Genomic DNA, 16,838 nt, shown 5'->3' on the forward strand with positions numbered 1-16,838 from the left:
GTGTGGCTGACCATACAGTGTGACTGACCATACAGTGTGTGACTGACCATAGTATGTGACTAACCATACAGTGTGTGACTGACTGACCATTCAATGTGTGACTGACCATACGGTGTGTGCCTGACCATTCAGTGTGACTGACTGACCATACAGTGTGACTGACCATAGTGTGTGACTGACCATAGTGTGTGACTGACCATTCAGTGTGACTGACCATAGTGTGTGACTGACCATACAGTGTATGACTGACCATAGTGTGTGACTGATCATTCAGTATGACTGACCATACAGTGTGTGACTGACCATAGTGAGTGACTGACCTTACGGTGTGTGACTGACCATAGTGTGTGACTGACCATACAGTGTGTGACTGACTGACCATTCAGTGTGTGACTGACCATACAGTGTGTGACTGACCATAGTGTGTGACTGACCATACAGTGTGTGACTAACCATAGTGTGTGATTGACCATACAGTGTGTGACTGACTGACCATACGGTGTGTGACTGACCATATGGTGTGTGACTGACCATAGTGTGTGACTGACCGTTCAGTGTGTGACTGACCATACGGTGTGTGACTGACCATAGTGTGTGACTGACCATATGTGTGTGACCGACCACAGTGTGTGACTGACCATACAATGTGTGACTGACCATACGGCATAGTGTGTGACTGACCATACGGCATAGTGTGTGACTGACCATAGTGTGTGACTGACCATTCAGTGTGAATGACCATAGTGTGTGACTGACCATACAGTGTGTGACTGACCATAGTGTGTGACTGACCATACAGTGTGTGACTGACCATAGTGTGTGACTGATCATTCAGTGTGACTGACCATATAGTGTGTGACTGACCATACGGTGTGTGACTGACCATTCAGTGTGACTGACCATACAGTGTGTGACTGACCATAGTGAGTGACTGACCATACGGTGTGTGACTGACCATACGGTGTGTGACTGACCATTCAGTGTGACTGACCATACAGTGTGTGACTGACCATAGTGAGTGACTGACCATACGGTGTGTGACTGACCATAGTGTGTGACTTACCATACAGTGTGTGACTGACTGACCATACAGTGTGTGACTGACCATAGTGTGTGACTGACCATACGGTGTGTGACTGACCATACGGTGTGTGACTGACCATAGTGTATCACTGACCATTCAGTATGACTGACCATACAGTGTGTGACTGACGATAGTGTATGACTGACCATTCAGTGTGACTGACCATACAGTGTGTGACTGACCATAGTGTGTGACTGACCATTCAGTGTGTGACTGACCATAGTGTGGGACTGACCAGACAGTGTGTGACTGACCATACGGCATAGTGTGTGACTGACCATAGTGTGTGACTGACCATACAGTGTATGACTGACCATAGTGTGTGACTGACCATACAGTGTGACTGACCTTGTGTGTGACTGACCATAGTGTGTGACTGACCATAGTGTGGGACTGACCATACAGTGTGTGACTGACCATACGGCATAGTGTGTGACTGACCATAGTGTGTGACTGACCATACAGTGTATGACTGACCATAGTGTGTGACTGACCATACAGTGTGACTGACCTTGTGTGTGACTGACCATTCAGTGTGACTGACCATACAGTGTATGACTGACCATCGTGTGTGACTGATCATTCAGTGTGACTGACCATAGTGTGTGACTGACCATACAGTGTGTGACTGACCATAGTGTGTGACTGATCATTCAGTGTGACTGACCATACAGTGTATGACTGACCATACAGTGTGTGACTGACCATACAGTGTGACTGACCTTGTGTGTGACGACTGACCAGAGTGTGGGACTGACCATACAGTGTGTGACTGACCATACGGCATAGTGTGTGACTGATCATAGTGTATGACTGACCATACAGTGTGTGACTGACTGACCATACAGTGTGTGACTAACCATAGTGTGTGATTGACCATTCAGTGTGACTGACTGACCATAGTGTGGGACTGACCATACAGTGTGTGACTGACCATAGTGTCTGACTGACCATACAGTGTGTGACTGACCACAGTGTGTGACTGACCATTCAATGTGTGACTGACCATACGGTGTGTGACTGACCATAGTGTGTGACTAACCATTCAGTGTGACTGACCATAGTGTGTGGCTGACCATACAGTGTGACTGACCATACAGTGTGTGACTGACCATAGTATGTGACTAACCATACAGTGTGTGACTGACTGACCATTCAATGTGTGACTGACCATACGGTGTGTGACTGACCATAGTGTGTGCCTGACCATTCAGTGTGACTGACTGACCATACAGTGTGACTGACCATAGTGTGTGACTGACCATTCAGTGTGACTGACCATAGTGTGTGACTGACCATACAGTGTATGACTGACCATAGTGTGTGACTGATCATTCAGTATGACTGACCATACAGTGTGTGACTGACCATAGTGAGTGACTGACCTTACGGTGTGTGACTGACCATAGTGTGTGACTGACCATACAGTGTGTGACTGACTGACCATTCAGTGTGTGACTGACCATACAGTGTGTGACTGACCATAGTGTGTGACTGACCATACAGTGTGTGACTAACCATAGTGTGTGATTGACCATACAGTGTGTGACTGACTGACCATACGGTGTGTGACTGACCATATGGTGTGTGACTGACCATAGTGTGTGACTGACCGTTCAGTGTGTGACTGACCATACGGTGTGTGACTGACCATAGTGTGTGACTGACCATATGTGTGTGACCGACCACAGTGTGTGACTGACCATACAATGTGTGACTGACCATACGGCATAGTGTGTGACTGACCATACGGCATAGTGTGTGACTGACCATAGTGTGTGACTGACCATTCAGTGTGAATGACCATAGTGTGTGACTGACCATACAGTGTGTGACTGACCATAGTGTGTGACTGACCATACAGTGTGTGACTGACCATAGTGTGTGACTGATCATTCAGTGTGACTGACCATATAGTGTGTGACTGACCATACGGTGTGTGACTGACCATTCAGTGTGACTGACCATACAGTGTGTGACTGACCATAGTGAGTGACTGACCATACGGTGTGTGACTGACCATACGGTGTGTGACTGACCATTCAGTGTGACTGACCATACAGTGTGTGACTGACCATAGTGAGTGACTGACCATACGGTGTGTGACTGATCATAGTGTGTGACTTACCATACAGTGTGTGACTGACTGACCATACAGTGTGTGACTGACCATAGTGTGTGACTGACCATACGGTGTGTGACTGACCATACGGTGTGTGACTGACCATAGTGTATCACTGACCATTCAGTATGACTGACCATACAGTGTGTGACTGACGATAGTGTATGACTGACCATTCAGTGTGACTGACCATACAGTGTGTGACTGACCATAGTGTGTGACTGACCATTCAGTGTGTGACTGACCATAGTGTGGGACTGACCAGACAGTGTGTGACTGACCATACGGCATAGTGTGTGACTGACCATAGTGTGTGACTGACCATACAGTGTATGACTGACCATAGTGTGTGACTGACCATACAGTGTGACTGACCTTGTGTGTGACTGACCATAGTGTGTGACTGACCATAGTGTGGGACTGACCATACAGTGTGTGACTGACCATACGGCATAGTGTGTGACTGACCATAGTGTGTGACTGACCATACAGTGTATGACTGACCATAGTGTGTGACTGACCATACAGTGTGACTGACCTTGTGTGTGACTGACCATTCAGTGTGACTGACCATACAGTGTATGACTGACCATCGTGTGTGACTGATCATTCAGTGTGACTGACCATAGTGTGTGACTGACCATACAGTGTGTGACTGACCATAGTGTGTGACTGATCATTCAGTGTGACTGACCATACAGTGTATGACTGACCATACAGTGTGTGACTGACCATGTGTGTGACGACTGACCAGAGTGTATGACTGACCATACAGTGTGTGACTGACTGACCATACAGTGTGTGACTAACCATAGTGTGTGATTGACCATACAGTGTGTGACTGACTGACCATAGTGTGTGACTGACCTAGTGTGTGTGACTGACCATACGGTGTGTGACTGACTATAGTGTGTGACTGACCATATGTGTGTGACTGACCATAGTGTGTGACTGACCATACAGTGTGTGACTGACCATACGGCATAGTGTGTGACTGACCATACAGTGTGTGACTGACCATACAGTGTGTGACTGACCATTCAGTGTGACTGACCATACAGTGTGTGACTGACCATACGGTGTGTGACTGACCATAGTGTGTGACTGACCATACGGTGTGTGACTAACCACAGTGTGTGATTGACCATACAGTGTGTGACTGACCATACGGTGTGTGACTGACCATAGTGTGTGACTGACCATACAGTGTGTGACTGACTGACCATTCAGTGTGTGACTGACCATAGTGTGTGACTGACCATACAGTGTGTGACTGACCATGGTGTGTGACTGACCATACAGTGTGTGACTGACCATAGTGTGTGACTGACCATACAGTGTGTGACGTGACTGACCATAGTATGTGACTGACCATATGTGTGTGACCGACCATAGTGTGTGACTGACCATAGTGTGTGACTGACCATACAGTGTGTGACTGACCATGGTGTGTGACTGACCATAGTGTGTGACTGACCATATGTGTGTGACCGACCATAGTGTGTGACTGACCATAGTGTGTGACTGACCATACGGTGTGTGATTGACCATATGGTGAGTGACTGACTGACTGTATTCCTAAAGTTTATCGGTGATATTATTGGGAGGACGAGAGTACACAGGATTAGGAGGCAGCAACAGTGGACGACCAACATCAAAGGGCTTCCTTCTCGGGTTGCCAACCCTCCTGGACAGACCTGGAGTCTCCAGTAATTAAACATTAATCTCCGGGTCTTTGCCAGGGGCAACCCGGGAGAACCATCCATCACAGGGGCGTTTATAAAAGGTGTGGTTTGAACATTTTCTTTCTCAACACTTTCGTTTATTGGCTATGTAAATATTGGAGAGGGGAAAATAGGCTGCCTGACTGGGCGAGGACCTCCAGGAAGACATGCAACCAGAGTTGGCAGCTCGCCCCCATCCGTGCTGTTCATATTTCGCTTCCTCCACTTTTCAGGCAAAAGATCCAAAAGCCGTTCTGAGGCTCGAACAGATCAATGCCACTTTTCAACCGACGAAAATAGGGAACCCAAACGGACTACAAATTACATATTTGAAAGATAACAGCACAAGGAATATCTTTGTGTATCACGAAGATGGAAAGGTGAGGTAAATGCATTCTGCAAACTGAATAACTAAAATGGATCAGGAGAATTGATGTGCATATTTCGGGGGTTGAGGGGTTGGAGGAAGAGGTCATGTACCTTGTGTTTTACACATTGTGCCCCTGGGGTGAGTGAGCCCAGTGCTCAGTCTGACCGGCTGCAGTAAGGAGACAGTTACTGATCCGCGATCACTTTAGTTGTGTTCCAGGTCTCCAGGTCTCACTGCACTGACCCACAGACAGGTTTCTCCAGGTCTCACTGCACTGACCCACAGACAGGTTTCTCCAGGTCTGGGTGCACTGACCCACAGACAGGTTTCTCCAGGTCTCACTGCACTGACCCACAGACAGGTTTCTCCAGGTCTCACTGCACTGACCCACAGACAGGTTTCTCCAGGTCTCACTGCACTGACCCACAGACAGGTTTCTCCAGGTCTCACTGCACTGACCCACAGACAGGTTTCTCCAGGTCTGGGTGCACTGACCCACAGACAGGTTTCTCCAGGTCTCACTGCACTGACCCACAGACAGGTTTCTCCAGGTCTCACTGCACTGACCTACAGACAGGTTTCTCCAGGTCTCACTGCACTGACCCACAGACAGGTTTCTCCAGGTCTCACTGCATTGACCCACAGACAGGTTTCTCCAGGTCTCGGTGCACTGACCCACAGACAGGTTTCTCCAGGTCTCACTGCATTGACCCACAGACAGGTTTCTCCAGGTCTCACTGCACTGACCCACAGACAGGTTTCTCCAGGTCTGGGTGCACTGACCCACAGACAGGTTTCTCCAGGTCTCACTGCACTGACCGACAGACAGGTTTCTCCAGGTCTGGGTGCACTGACCCACAGACAGGTTTCTCCAGGTCTGGGTGCACTGACCCACAGACAGGTTTCTCCAGGTGTCACTGCACTGACCCACAGACAGGTTTCTCCAGGTCTCACTGCACTGACCCACAGAAAGGTTTCTCCAGGTCTCACTGCACTGACCCACAGACAGGTTTCTCCAGGTCTCACTGCACTGACCCACAGACAGGTTTCTCCAGGTCTGGGTGCACTGACCCACAGACAGGTTTCTCCAGGTCTCACTGCATTGACCCACAGACAGGTTTCTCCAGGTCTCACTGCACTGACCCACAGACAGGTTTCTCCAGGTCTCACTGCATTGACCCACAGACAGGTTTCTCCAGGTCTCACTGCACTGACCCACAGACAGGTTTCTCCAGGTCTCACTGCATTGACCCACAGACAGGTTTCTCCAGGTCTCACTGCACTGACCCACAGACAGGTTTCTCCAGGTCTGGGTGCACTGACCCACAGACAGGTTTCTCCAGGTCTCACTGCACTGACCCACAGACAGGTTTCTCCAGGTCTCACTGCACTGACCCACAGACAGGTTTCTCCAGGTCTCACTGCACTGACCCACAGACAGGTTTCTCCAGGTCTGGGTGCACTGACCCACAGACAGGTTTCTCCAGGTCTCACTGCACTGACCCACAGACAGGTTTCTCCAGGTCTGGGTGCACTGACCCACAGACAGGTTTCTCCAGGTCTGGGTGCACTGACCCACAGACAGGTTTCTCCAGGTCTCACTGCACTGACACACAGACAGGTTTCTCCAGGTCTCACTGCACTGGCCCACAGACAGGTTTCTCCAGGTCTCACTGCACTGACCCACAGACAGGTTTCACCAGGTCTGGGTGCACTGACCCACAGACAGGTTTCTCCAGGTCTCACAGCACTGACACACAGACAGGTTTCTCCAGGTCTCACTGCACTGACCCACAGACAGGTTTCTCCAGGTCTCACTGCACTGACCCACAGACAGGTTTCTCCAGGTCTCACTGCACTGACCCACAGACAGGTTTCTCCAGGTCTCACAGCACTGACACACAGACAGGTTTCTCCAGGTCTCACTGCACTGACCCACAGACAGGTTTCTCCAGGTCTCACTGCACTGACCCACAGACAGGTTTCTCCAGGTCTCGGTGCACTGACCCACAGACAGGTTTCTCCAGGTCTCACTGCACTGACCCACAGACAGGTTTCTCCAGGTCTCACTGCACTGACCCACAGACAGGTTTCTCCAGGTCTCACTGCACTGACCCACAGACAGGTTTCTCCAGGTCTCACTGCATTGACCCACAGACAGGTTTCACCAGGTCTCACTGCACTGACCCACAGACAGGTTTCTCCAGGTCTCACTGCACTGACCCACAGACAGGTTTCTCCAGGTCTCACAGCACTGACACACAGACAGGTTTCTCCAGGTCTCACTGCACTGACCCACAGACAGGTTTCTCCAGGTCTCACTGCACTGACCCACAGACAGGTTTCTCCAGGTCTCACTGCACTGACCCACAGACAGGTTTCTCCAGGTCTCACTGCACTGACCCACAGACAGGTTTCTCCAGGTCTCACTGCACTGACCCACAGACAGGTTTCTCCAGGTCTCACTGCATTGACCCACAGACAGGTTTCACCAGGTCTGGGTGCACTGACCCACAGACAGGTTTCTCCAGGTCTCACTGCACTGACCCACAGACAGGTTTCTCCAGGTCTCACTGCACTGACCCACAGACAGGTTTCTCCAGGTCTGGGTGCATTGACCCACAGACAGGATTCTCCAGGTCTGGGTGCACTGACCCACAGACAGGTTTCTCCAGGTCTGGATGCATTGACCCACAGACAGGATTCTCCAGGTCTGGGTGCATTGACCCACAGACAGGTTTCTCCAGGTCTGGGTGCAATGACCCACAGACAGGTTTCTCCAGGTCTGGGTGCACTGACCCACAGACAGGTTTCTCCAGGTCTGGGTGCACTGACCCACAGACAGGTTTCTCCAGGTCTCACTGCACTGACCCACAGACAGGTTTCTCCAGGTCTGGGTGCACTGTCCCACAGACAGGTTTCTCCAGGTCTCACTGCACTGACCCACAGACAGGTTTCTCCAGGTCTCGCTGCACTGACCCACAGACAGGTTTCTCCGGGTCTCACTGCACTGACCCACAGACAGGTTTCTCCAGGTCTCACTGCACTGACCCACAGACAGGTTTCTCCAGGTCTGGGTGCATTGACCCACAGATGGGTTTCTCCAGGGTCTCACTGCACTGACCCACAGACAGGTTTCTCCAGGTCTGGGTGCATTGACCCACAGACAGGTTTCTCCAGGTCTCACTGCACTGACCCACAGACAGGTTTCTCCAGGTCTGGGTGCACTGACCCACAGACAGGTTTCTCCAGGTCTGGGTGCACTGACCCACAGACAGGTTTCTCCAGGTGTCACTGCACTGACCCACAGACAGGTTTCTTCAAGTCTCACTGCACTGACCACAGACAGGTTTCTCCAGGTCTCACTGCACTGACCCACAGACAGGTTTCTCCAGGTCTGAGTGCACTGACCCACAGACAGGTTTCTCCAGGTCTCACTGCACTGACCCACAGACAGGTTTCTCCAGGTCTCACTGCACTGACCCACAGACAGGTTTCTCCAGGTCTCACTGCACTGACCCACAGACAGGTTTCGCCAGGTCTGGGTGCACTGACCCACAGACAGGTTTCTCCAGGTCTCACTGCACTGACCCACAGACAGGTTTCTCCAGGTCTGAGTGCACTGACCCACAGACAGGTTTCTCCAGGTCTGGGTGCACTGACCCACAGACAGGTTTCTCCAGGTCTCACTGCACTGACCCACAGACAGGTTTCTCCAGGTCTCACTGCACTGACCCACAGACAGGTTTCTCCAGGTCTGGGTGCACTGACCCACAGACAGGTTTCTCCAAGTCTGGGTGCACTGACCCACAGACAGGTTTCTCCAGGTCTCACTGCACTGACCCACAGACAGGTTTCTCCAGGTCTCACTGCACTGACCCACAGACAGGTTTCTCCAGGTCTCACTGCACTGACCCACAGACAGGTTTCTCCAGGTCTGGGTGCACTGACCCACAGACAGGTTTCTCCAGGTCTCACTGCACTGACCCACAGACAGGTTTCTCCAGGTCTGGGTGCACTGACCCTCAGACAGGTTTCTCCAGGTCTGGGTGCACTGACCCACAGACAGGTTTCTCCAGGTCTCACTGCACTGACCCACAGACAGGTTTCTCCAGGTCTCACTGCACTGACCCACAGACAGGTTTCTCCAGGTCTCACTGCACTGACCCACAGACAGGTTTCTCCAGGTCTGGGTGCACTGACCCGCAGACAGGTTTCTCCAGGTCTCACTGCACTGACCCACAGACAGGTTTCTCCAGGTCTCACTGCATTGACCCACAGACAGGTTTCTCCAGGTCTCACTGCACTGACCCACAGACAGGTTTCTCCAGGTCTGGGTGCACTGACCCACAGACAGGTTTCTCCAGGTGTCACTGCACTGACCCACAGACAGGTTTCTCCAGGTCTCACTGCACTGACCCACAGACAGGTTTCTCCAGGTCTGGGTGCACTGACCCACAGACAGGTTTCTCCAGGTCTGGGTGCACTGACCCACAGACAGGTTTCTCCAGGTCTGGGTGCACTGACACACAGACAGGTTTCTCCAGGTCTCACTGCACTGACCCACAGACAGGTTTCTCCAGGTCTCACTGCACTGACCCACAGACAGGTTTCTCCAGGTCTCACTGCACTGACCCACAGACAGGTTTCTCCAGGTCTGGGTGCACTGACCCACAGACAGCTTTCACCAGGTCTCACTGCATTGACCCACAGACAGGTTTCTCCAGGTCTCACTGCACTGACCCACAGACAGGTTTCTCCAGGTCTGGGTGCATTGACCCACAGACAGGTTTCTCCAGGTCTCACTGCACTGACCCACAGACAGGTTTCTCCAGGTCTGGGTGCACTGACCCACAGACAGGTTTCTCCAGGTCTGGGTGCACTGACCCACAGACAGGTTTCTCCAGGTGTCACTGCACTGACCCACAGACAGGTTTCTTCAAGTCTCACTGCACTGACCACAGACAGGTTTCTCCAGGTCTCACTGCACTGACCCACAGACAGGTTTCTCCAGGTCTGAGTGCACTGACCCACAGACAGGTTTCGCCAGGTCTGGGTGCACTGACCCACAGACAGGTTTCTCCAGGTCTCACTGCACTGACCCACAGACAGGTTTCTCCAGGTCTGAGTGCACTGACCCACAGACAGGTTTCTCCAGGTCTGGGTGCACTGACCCACAGACAGGTTTCTTCAAGTCTCACTGCACTGACCCACAGACAGGTTTCTCCAGGTCTGGGTGCACTGACCCACAGACAGGTTTCTCCAGGTCTCACTGCACTGACCCACAGACAGGTTTCTCCAGGTCTCACTGCACTGACCCACAGACAGGTTTCTCCAGGTCTCACTGCACTGACCCACAGACAGGTTTCTCCAGGTCTGGGTGCACTGACCCACAGACAGGTTTCTCCAGGTCTGGGTGCACTGACCCACAGACAGGTTTCTCCAGGTCTCACTGCACTGACCCACAGACAGGTTTCTCCAGGTCTCACTGCACTGACCCACAGACAGGTTTCTCCAGGTCTGGGTGCACTGACCCACAGACAGGTTTCTCCAAGTCTGGGTGCACTGACCCACAGACAGGTTTCTCCAGGTCTCACTGCACTGACCCACAGACAGGTTTCTCCAGGTCTCACTGCACTGACCCACAGACAGGTTTCTCCAGGTCTCACTGCACTGACCCACAGACAGGTTTCTCCAGGTCTGGGTGCACTGACCCACAGACAGGTTTCTCCAGGTCTCACTGCACTGACCCACAGACAGGTTTCTCCAGGTCTGGGTGCACTGACCCTCAGACAGGTTTCTCCAGGTCTGGGTGCACTGACCCACAGACAGGTTTCTCCAGGTCTCACTGCACTGACCCACAGACAGGTTTCTCCAGGTCTCACTGCACTGACCCACAGACAGGTTTCTCCAGGTCTCACTGCACTGACCCACAGACAGGTTTCTCCAGGTCTCACTGCACTGACCCACAGACAGGTTTCTCCAGGTCTGGGTGCACTGACCCGCAGACAGGTTTCTCCAGGTCTCACTGCACTGACCCACAGACAGGTTTCTCCAGGTCTCACTGCATTGACCCACAGACAGGTTTCTCCAGGTCTCACTGCACTGACCCACAGACAGGTTTCTCCAGGTCTGGGTGCACTGACCCACAGACAGGTTTCTCCAGGTGTCACTGCACTGACCCACAGACAGGTTTCTCCAGGTCTCACTGCACTGACCCACAGACAGGTTTCTCCAGGTCTGGGTGCACTGACCCACAGACAGGTTTCTCCAGGTCTGGGTGCACTGACCCACAGACAGGTTTCTCCAGGTCTGGGTGCACTGACACACAGACAGGTTTCTCCAGGTCTCACTGCACTGACCCACAGACAGGTTTCTCCAGGTCTCACTGCACTGACCCACAGACAGGTTTCTCCAGGTCTCACTGCACTGACCCACAGACAGGTTTCTCCAGGTCTGGGTGCACTGACCCACAGACAGCTTTCACCAGGTCTCACTGCATTGACCCACAGACAGGTTTCTCCAGGTCTCACTGCACTGACCCACAGACAGGTTTCTCCAGGTCTCACTGCACTGACCCACAGACAGGTTTCTCCAGGTCTCACTGCACTGACCCACAGACAGGTTTCTCCAGGTCTGGGTGCACTGACCCGCAGACAGGTTTCTCCAGGTCTCACTGCACTGACCCACAGACAGGTTTCTCCAGGTCTCACTGCATTGACCCACAGACAGGTTTCTCCAGGTCTCACTGCACTGACCCACAGACAGGTTTCTCCAGGTCTGGGTGCACTGACCCACAGACAGGTTTCTCCAGGTGTCACTGCACTGACCCACAGACAGGTTTCTCCAGGTCTCACTGCACTGACCCACAGACAGGTTTCTCCAGGTCTGGGTGCACTGACCCACAGACAGGTTTCTCCAGGTCTCACAGCACTGACACACAGACAGGTTTCTCCAGGTCTCACTGCACTGACCCACAGACAGGTTTCTCCAGGTCTCACTGCACTGACCCACAGACAGGTTTCACCAGGTCTGGGTGCACTGACCCACAGACAGGTTTCTCCAGGTCTCACAGCACTGACACACAGACAGGTTTCTCTAGGTCTCACTGCACTGACCCACAGACAGGTTTCTCCAGGTCTCACTGCACTGACCCACAGACAGGTTTCTCCAGGTCTCACTGCACTGACCCACAGACAGGTTTCTCCAGGTCTCACTGCACTGACCCACAGACAGGTTTCTCCAGGTCTCACAGCACTGACACACAGACAGGTTTCTCCAGGTCTCACTGCACTGACCCACAGACAGGTTTCTCCAGGTCTCACTGCACTGACCCACAGACAGGTTTCTCCAGGTCTCACTGCATTGACCCACAGACAGGTTTCACCAGGTCTGGGTGCACTGACCCACAGACAGGTTTCTCCAGGTCTCACTGCACTGACCCACAGACAGGTTTCTCCAGGTCTCACTGCACTGACCCACAGACAGGTTTCTCCAGGTCTGGGTGCATTGACCCACAGACAGGATTCTCCAGGTCTGGGTGCACTGACCCACAGACAGGTTTCTCCAGGTCTGGATGCATTGACCCACAGACAGGATTCTCCAGGTCTGGGTGCATTGACCCACAGACAGGTTTCTCCAGGTCTGGGTGCATTGACCCACAGACAGGTTTCTCCAGGTCTGGGTGCACTGACCCACAGACAGGTTTCTCCAGGTCTCACTGCACTGACCCACAGACAGGTTTCTCCAGGTCTGGGTGCACTGACCCACAGACAGGTTTCTCCAGGTCTCACTGCACTGACCCACAGACAGGTTTCTCCAGGTCTCGCTGCACTGACCCACAGACAGGTTTCTCCGGGTCTCACTGCACTGACCCACAGACAGGTTTCTCCAGGTCTCACTGCACTGACCCACAGACAGGTTTCTCCAGGTCTGGGTGCATTGACCCACAGATGGGTTTCTCCAGGGTCTCACTGCACTGACCCACAGACAGGTTTCTCCAGGTCTGGGTGCATTGACCCACAGACAGGTTTCTCCAGGTCTGGGTGCATTGACCCACAGACAGGTTTCTCCAGGTCTCACTGCACTGACCCACAGACAGGTTTCTCCAGGTCTGGGTGCACTGACCCACAGACAGGTTTCTCCAGGTCTGGGTGCACTGACCCACAGACAGGTTTCTCCAGGTGTCACTGCACTGACCCACAGACAGGTTTCTTCAAGTCTCACTGCACTGACCACAGACAGGTTTCTCCAGGTCTCACTGCACTGACCCACAGACAGGTTTCTCCAGGTCTCACTGCACTGACCCACAGACAGGTTTCTCCAGGTCTCACTGCACTGACCCACAGACAGGTTTCTCCAGGTCTGAGTGCACTGACCCACAGACAGGTTTCTCCAGGTCTGGGTGCACTGACCCACAGACAGGTTTCTTCAAGTCTCACTGCACTGACCCACAGACAGGTTTCTCCAGGTCTGGGTGCACTGACCCACAGACAGGTTTCTCCAGGTTTGGGTGCATTGACCCACAGACAGGATTCTCCAGGTCTGGGTGCACTGACCCACAGACAGGTTTCTCCAGGTCTGGATGCATTGACCCACAGACAGGATTCTCCAGGTCTGGGTGCATTGACCCACAGACAGGTTTCTCCAGGTCTGGGTGCATTGACCCACAGACAGGTTTCTCCAGGTCTGGGTGCACTGACCCACAGACAGGTTTCTCCAGGTCTGGGTGCACTGACCCACAGACAGGTTTCTCCAGGTCTCACTGCACTGACCCACAGACAGGTTTCTCCAGGTCTGGGTGCACTGACCCACAGACAGGTTTCTCCAGGTCTCACTGCACTGACCCACAGACAGGTTTCTCCAGGTCTCGCTGCACTGACCCACAGACAGGTTTCTCCGGGTCTCACTGCACTGACCCACAGACAGGTTTCTCCAGGTCTCACTGCACTGACCCACAGACAGGTTTCTCCAGGTCTGGGTGCATTGACCCACAGATGGGTTTCTCCAGGGTCTCACTGCACTGACCCACAGACAGGTTTCTCCAGGTCTGGGTGCATTGACCCACAGACAGGTTTCTCCAGGTCTGGGTGCATTGACCCACAGACAGGTTTCTCCAGGTCTCACTGCACTGACCCACAGACAGGTTTCTCCAGGTCTGGGTGCACTGACCCACAGACAGGTTTCTCCAGGTCTGGGTGCACTGACCCACAGACAGGTTTCTCCAGGTGTCACTGCACTGACCCACAGACAGGTTTCTTCAAGTCTCACTGCACTGACCACAGACAGGTTTCTCCAGGTCTCACTGCACTGACCCACAGACAGGTTTCTCCAGGTCTGGGTGCACTGACCCACAGACAGGTTTCTCCAGGTCTGGGTGCACTGACCCACAGACAGGTTTCTCCAGGTGTCACTGCACTGACCCACAGACAGGTTTCTTCAAGTCTCACTGCACTGACCACAGACAGGTTTCTCCAGGTCTCACTGCACTGACCCACAGACAGGTTTCTCCAGGTCTGAGTGCACTGACCCACAGACAGGTTTCGCCAGGTCTGGGTGCACTGACCCACAGACAGGTTTCTCCAGGTCTCACTGCACTGACCCACAGACAGGTTTCTCCAGGGCTGAGTGCACTGACCCACAGACAGGTTTCTCCAGGTCTGGGTGCACTGACCCACAGACAGGTTTCTTCAAGTCTCACTGCACTGACCCACAGACAGGTTTCTCCAGGTCTGGGTGCACTGACCCACAGACAGGTTTCTCCAGGTCTCACTGCACTGACCCACAGACAGGTTTCTCCAGGTCTCACTGCACTGACCCACAGACAGGTTTCTCCAGGTCTCACTGCACTGACCCACAGACAGGTTTCTCCAGGTCTGGGTGCACTGACCCACAGACAGGTTTCTCCAGGTCTGGGTGCACTGACCCACAGACAGGTTTCTCCAGGTCTCACTGCACTGACCCACAGACAGGTTTCTCCAGGTCTCACTGCACTGACCCACAGACAGGTTTCTCCAGGTCTGGGTGCACTGACCCACAGACAGGTTTCTCCAAGTCTGGGTGCACTGACCCACAGACAGGTTTCTCCAGGTCTCACTGCACTGACCCACAGACAGGTTTCTCCAGGTCTCACTGCACTGACCCACAGACAGGTTTCTCCAGGTCTCACTGCACTGACCCACAGACAGGTTTCTCCAGGTCTGGGTGCACTGACCCACAGACAGGTTTCTCCAGGTCTCACTGCACTGACCCACAGACAGGTTTCTCCAGGTCTGGGTGCACTGACCCTCAGACAGGTTTCTCCAGGTCTGGGTGCACTGACCCACAGACAGGTTTCTCCAGGTCTCACTGCACTGACCCACAGACAGGTTTCTCCAGGTCTCACTGCACTGACCCACAGACAGGTTTCTCCAGGTCTCACTGCACTGACCCACAGACAGGTTTCTCCAGGTCTGGGTGCACTGACCCGCAGACAGGTTTCTCCAGGTCTCACTGCACTGACCCACAGACAGGTTTCTCCAGGTCTCACTGCATTGACCCACAGACAGGTTTCTCCAGGTCTCACTGCACTGACCCACAGACAGGTTTCTCCAGGTCTGGGTGCACTGACCCACAGACAGGTTTCTCCAGGTGTCACTGCACTGACCCACAGACAGGTTTCTCCAGGTCTCACTGCACTGACCCACAGACAGGTTTCTCCAGGTCTGGGTGCACTGACCCACAGACAGGTTTCTCCAGGTCTGGGTGCACTGACCCACAGACAGGTTTCTCCAGGTCTGGGTGCACTGACACACAGACAGGTTTCTCCAGGTCTCACTGCACTGACCCACAGACAGGTTTCTCCAGGTCTCACTGCACTGACCCACAGACAGGTTTCTCCAGGTCTCACTGCACTGACCCACAGACAGGTTTCTCCAGGTCTGGGTGCACTGACCCACAGACAGCTTTCACCAGGTCTCACTGCATTGACCCACAGACTGGTTTCTCCAGGTCTCACTGCACTGACCCACAGACAGGTTTCTCCAGGTCTCACTGCACTGACCCACAGACAGGTTTCTCCAGGACTCACTGCACTGACCCACAGACAGGTTTCTCCAGGTCTGGGTGCACTGACCCGCAGACAGGTTTCTCCAGGTCTCACTGCACTGACCCACAGACAGGTTTCTCCAGGTCTCACTGCATTGACCCACAGACAGGTTTCTCCAGGTCTCACTGCACTGACCCACAGACAGGTTTCTCCAGGTCTGGGTGCACTGACCCACAGACAGGTTTCTCCAGGTGTCACTGCACTGACCCACAGACAGGTTTCTCCAGGTCTCACTGCACTGACCCACAGACAGGTTTCTCCAGGTCTCACTGCACTGACCCACAGACAGGTTTCTCCAGGTCTGGGTGCACTGACCCGCAGACAGGTTTCTCCAGGTCTCACTGCACTGACCCACAGACAGGTTTCTCCAGGTCTCACTGCATTGACCCACAGACAGGTTTCTCCAGGTCTCACTGCACTGACCCACAGACAGGTTTCTCCAGGTCTGGGTG

General features: G+C 53.2%; 1 protein-coding gene across 2 annotated transcripts in view; it reads left to right on the top strand.

Moving 5' to 3' along the window:
• LOC139280933 (arf-GAP with dual PH domain-containing protein 1-like) overlaps positions 1-16,838 on the top strand; it is a 728,784-nt gene that overhangs the window by 515,579 nt on the left and 196,367 nt on the right. For both annotated transcript variants that reach the window (XM_070900744.1, XM_070900743.1), the window contains exon 6: positions 5,164-5,310. In XM_070900744.1, coding sequence (XP_070756845.1) covers positions 5,164-5,310 — 147 coding nt within the window. The remainder of the gene's footprint in view (positions 1-5,163; positions 5,311-16,838) is intronic.

The sequence above is a fragment of the Pristiophorus japonicus genome, chromosome 15, assembly GCF_044704955.1.
Source record: "Pristiophorus japonicus isolate sPriJap1 chromosome 15, sPriJap1.hap1, whole genome shotgun sequence".
NCBI classification, from domain to species: Eukaryota; Metazoa; Chordata; class Chondrichthyes; family Pristiophoridae; genus Pristiophorus; species Pristiophorus japonicus.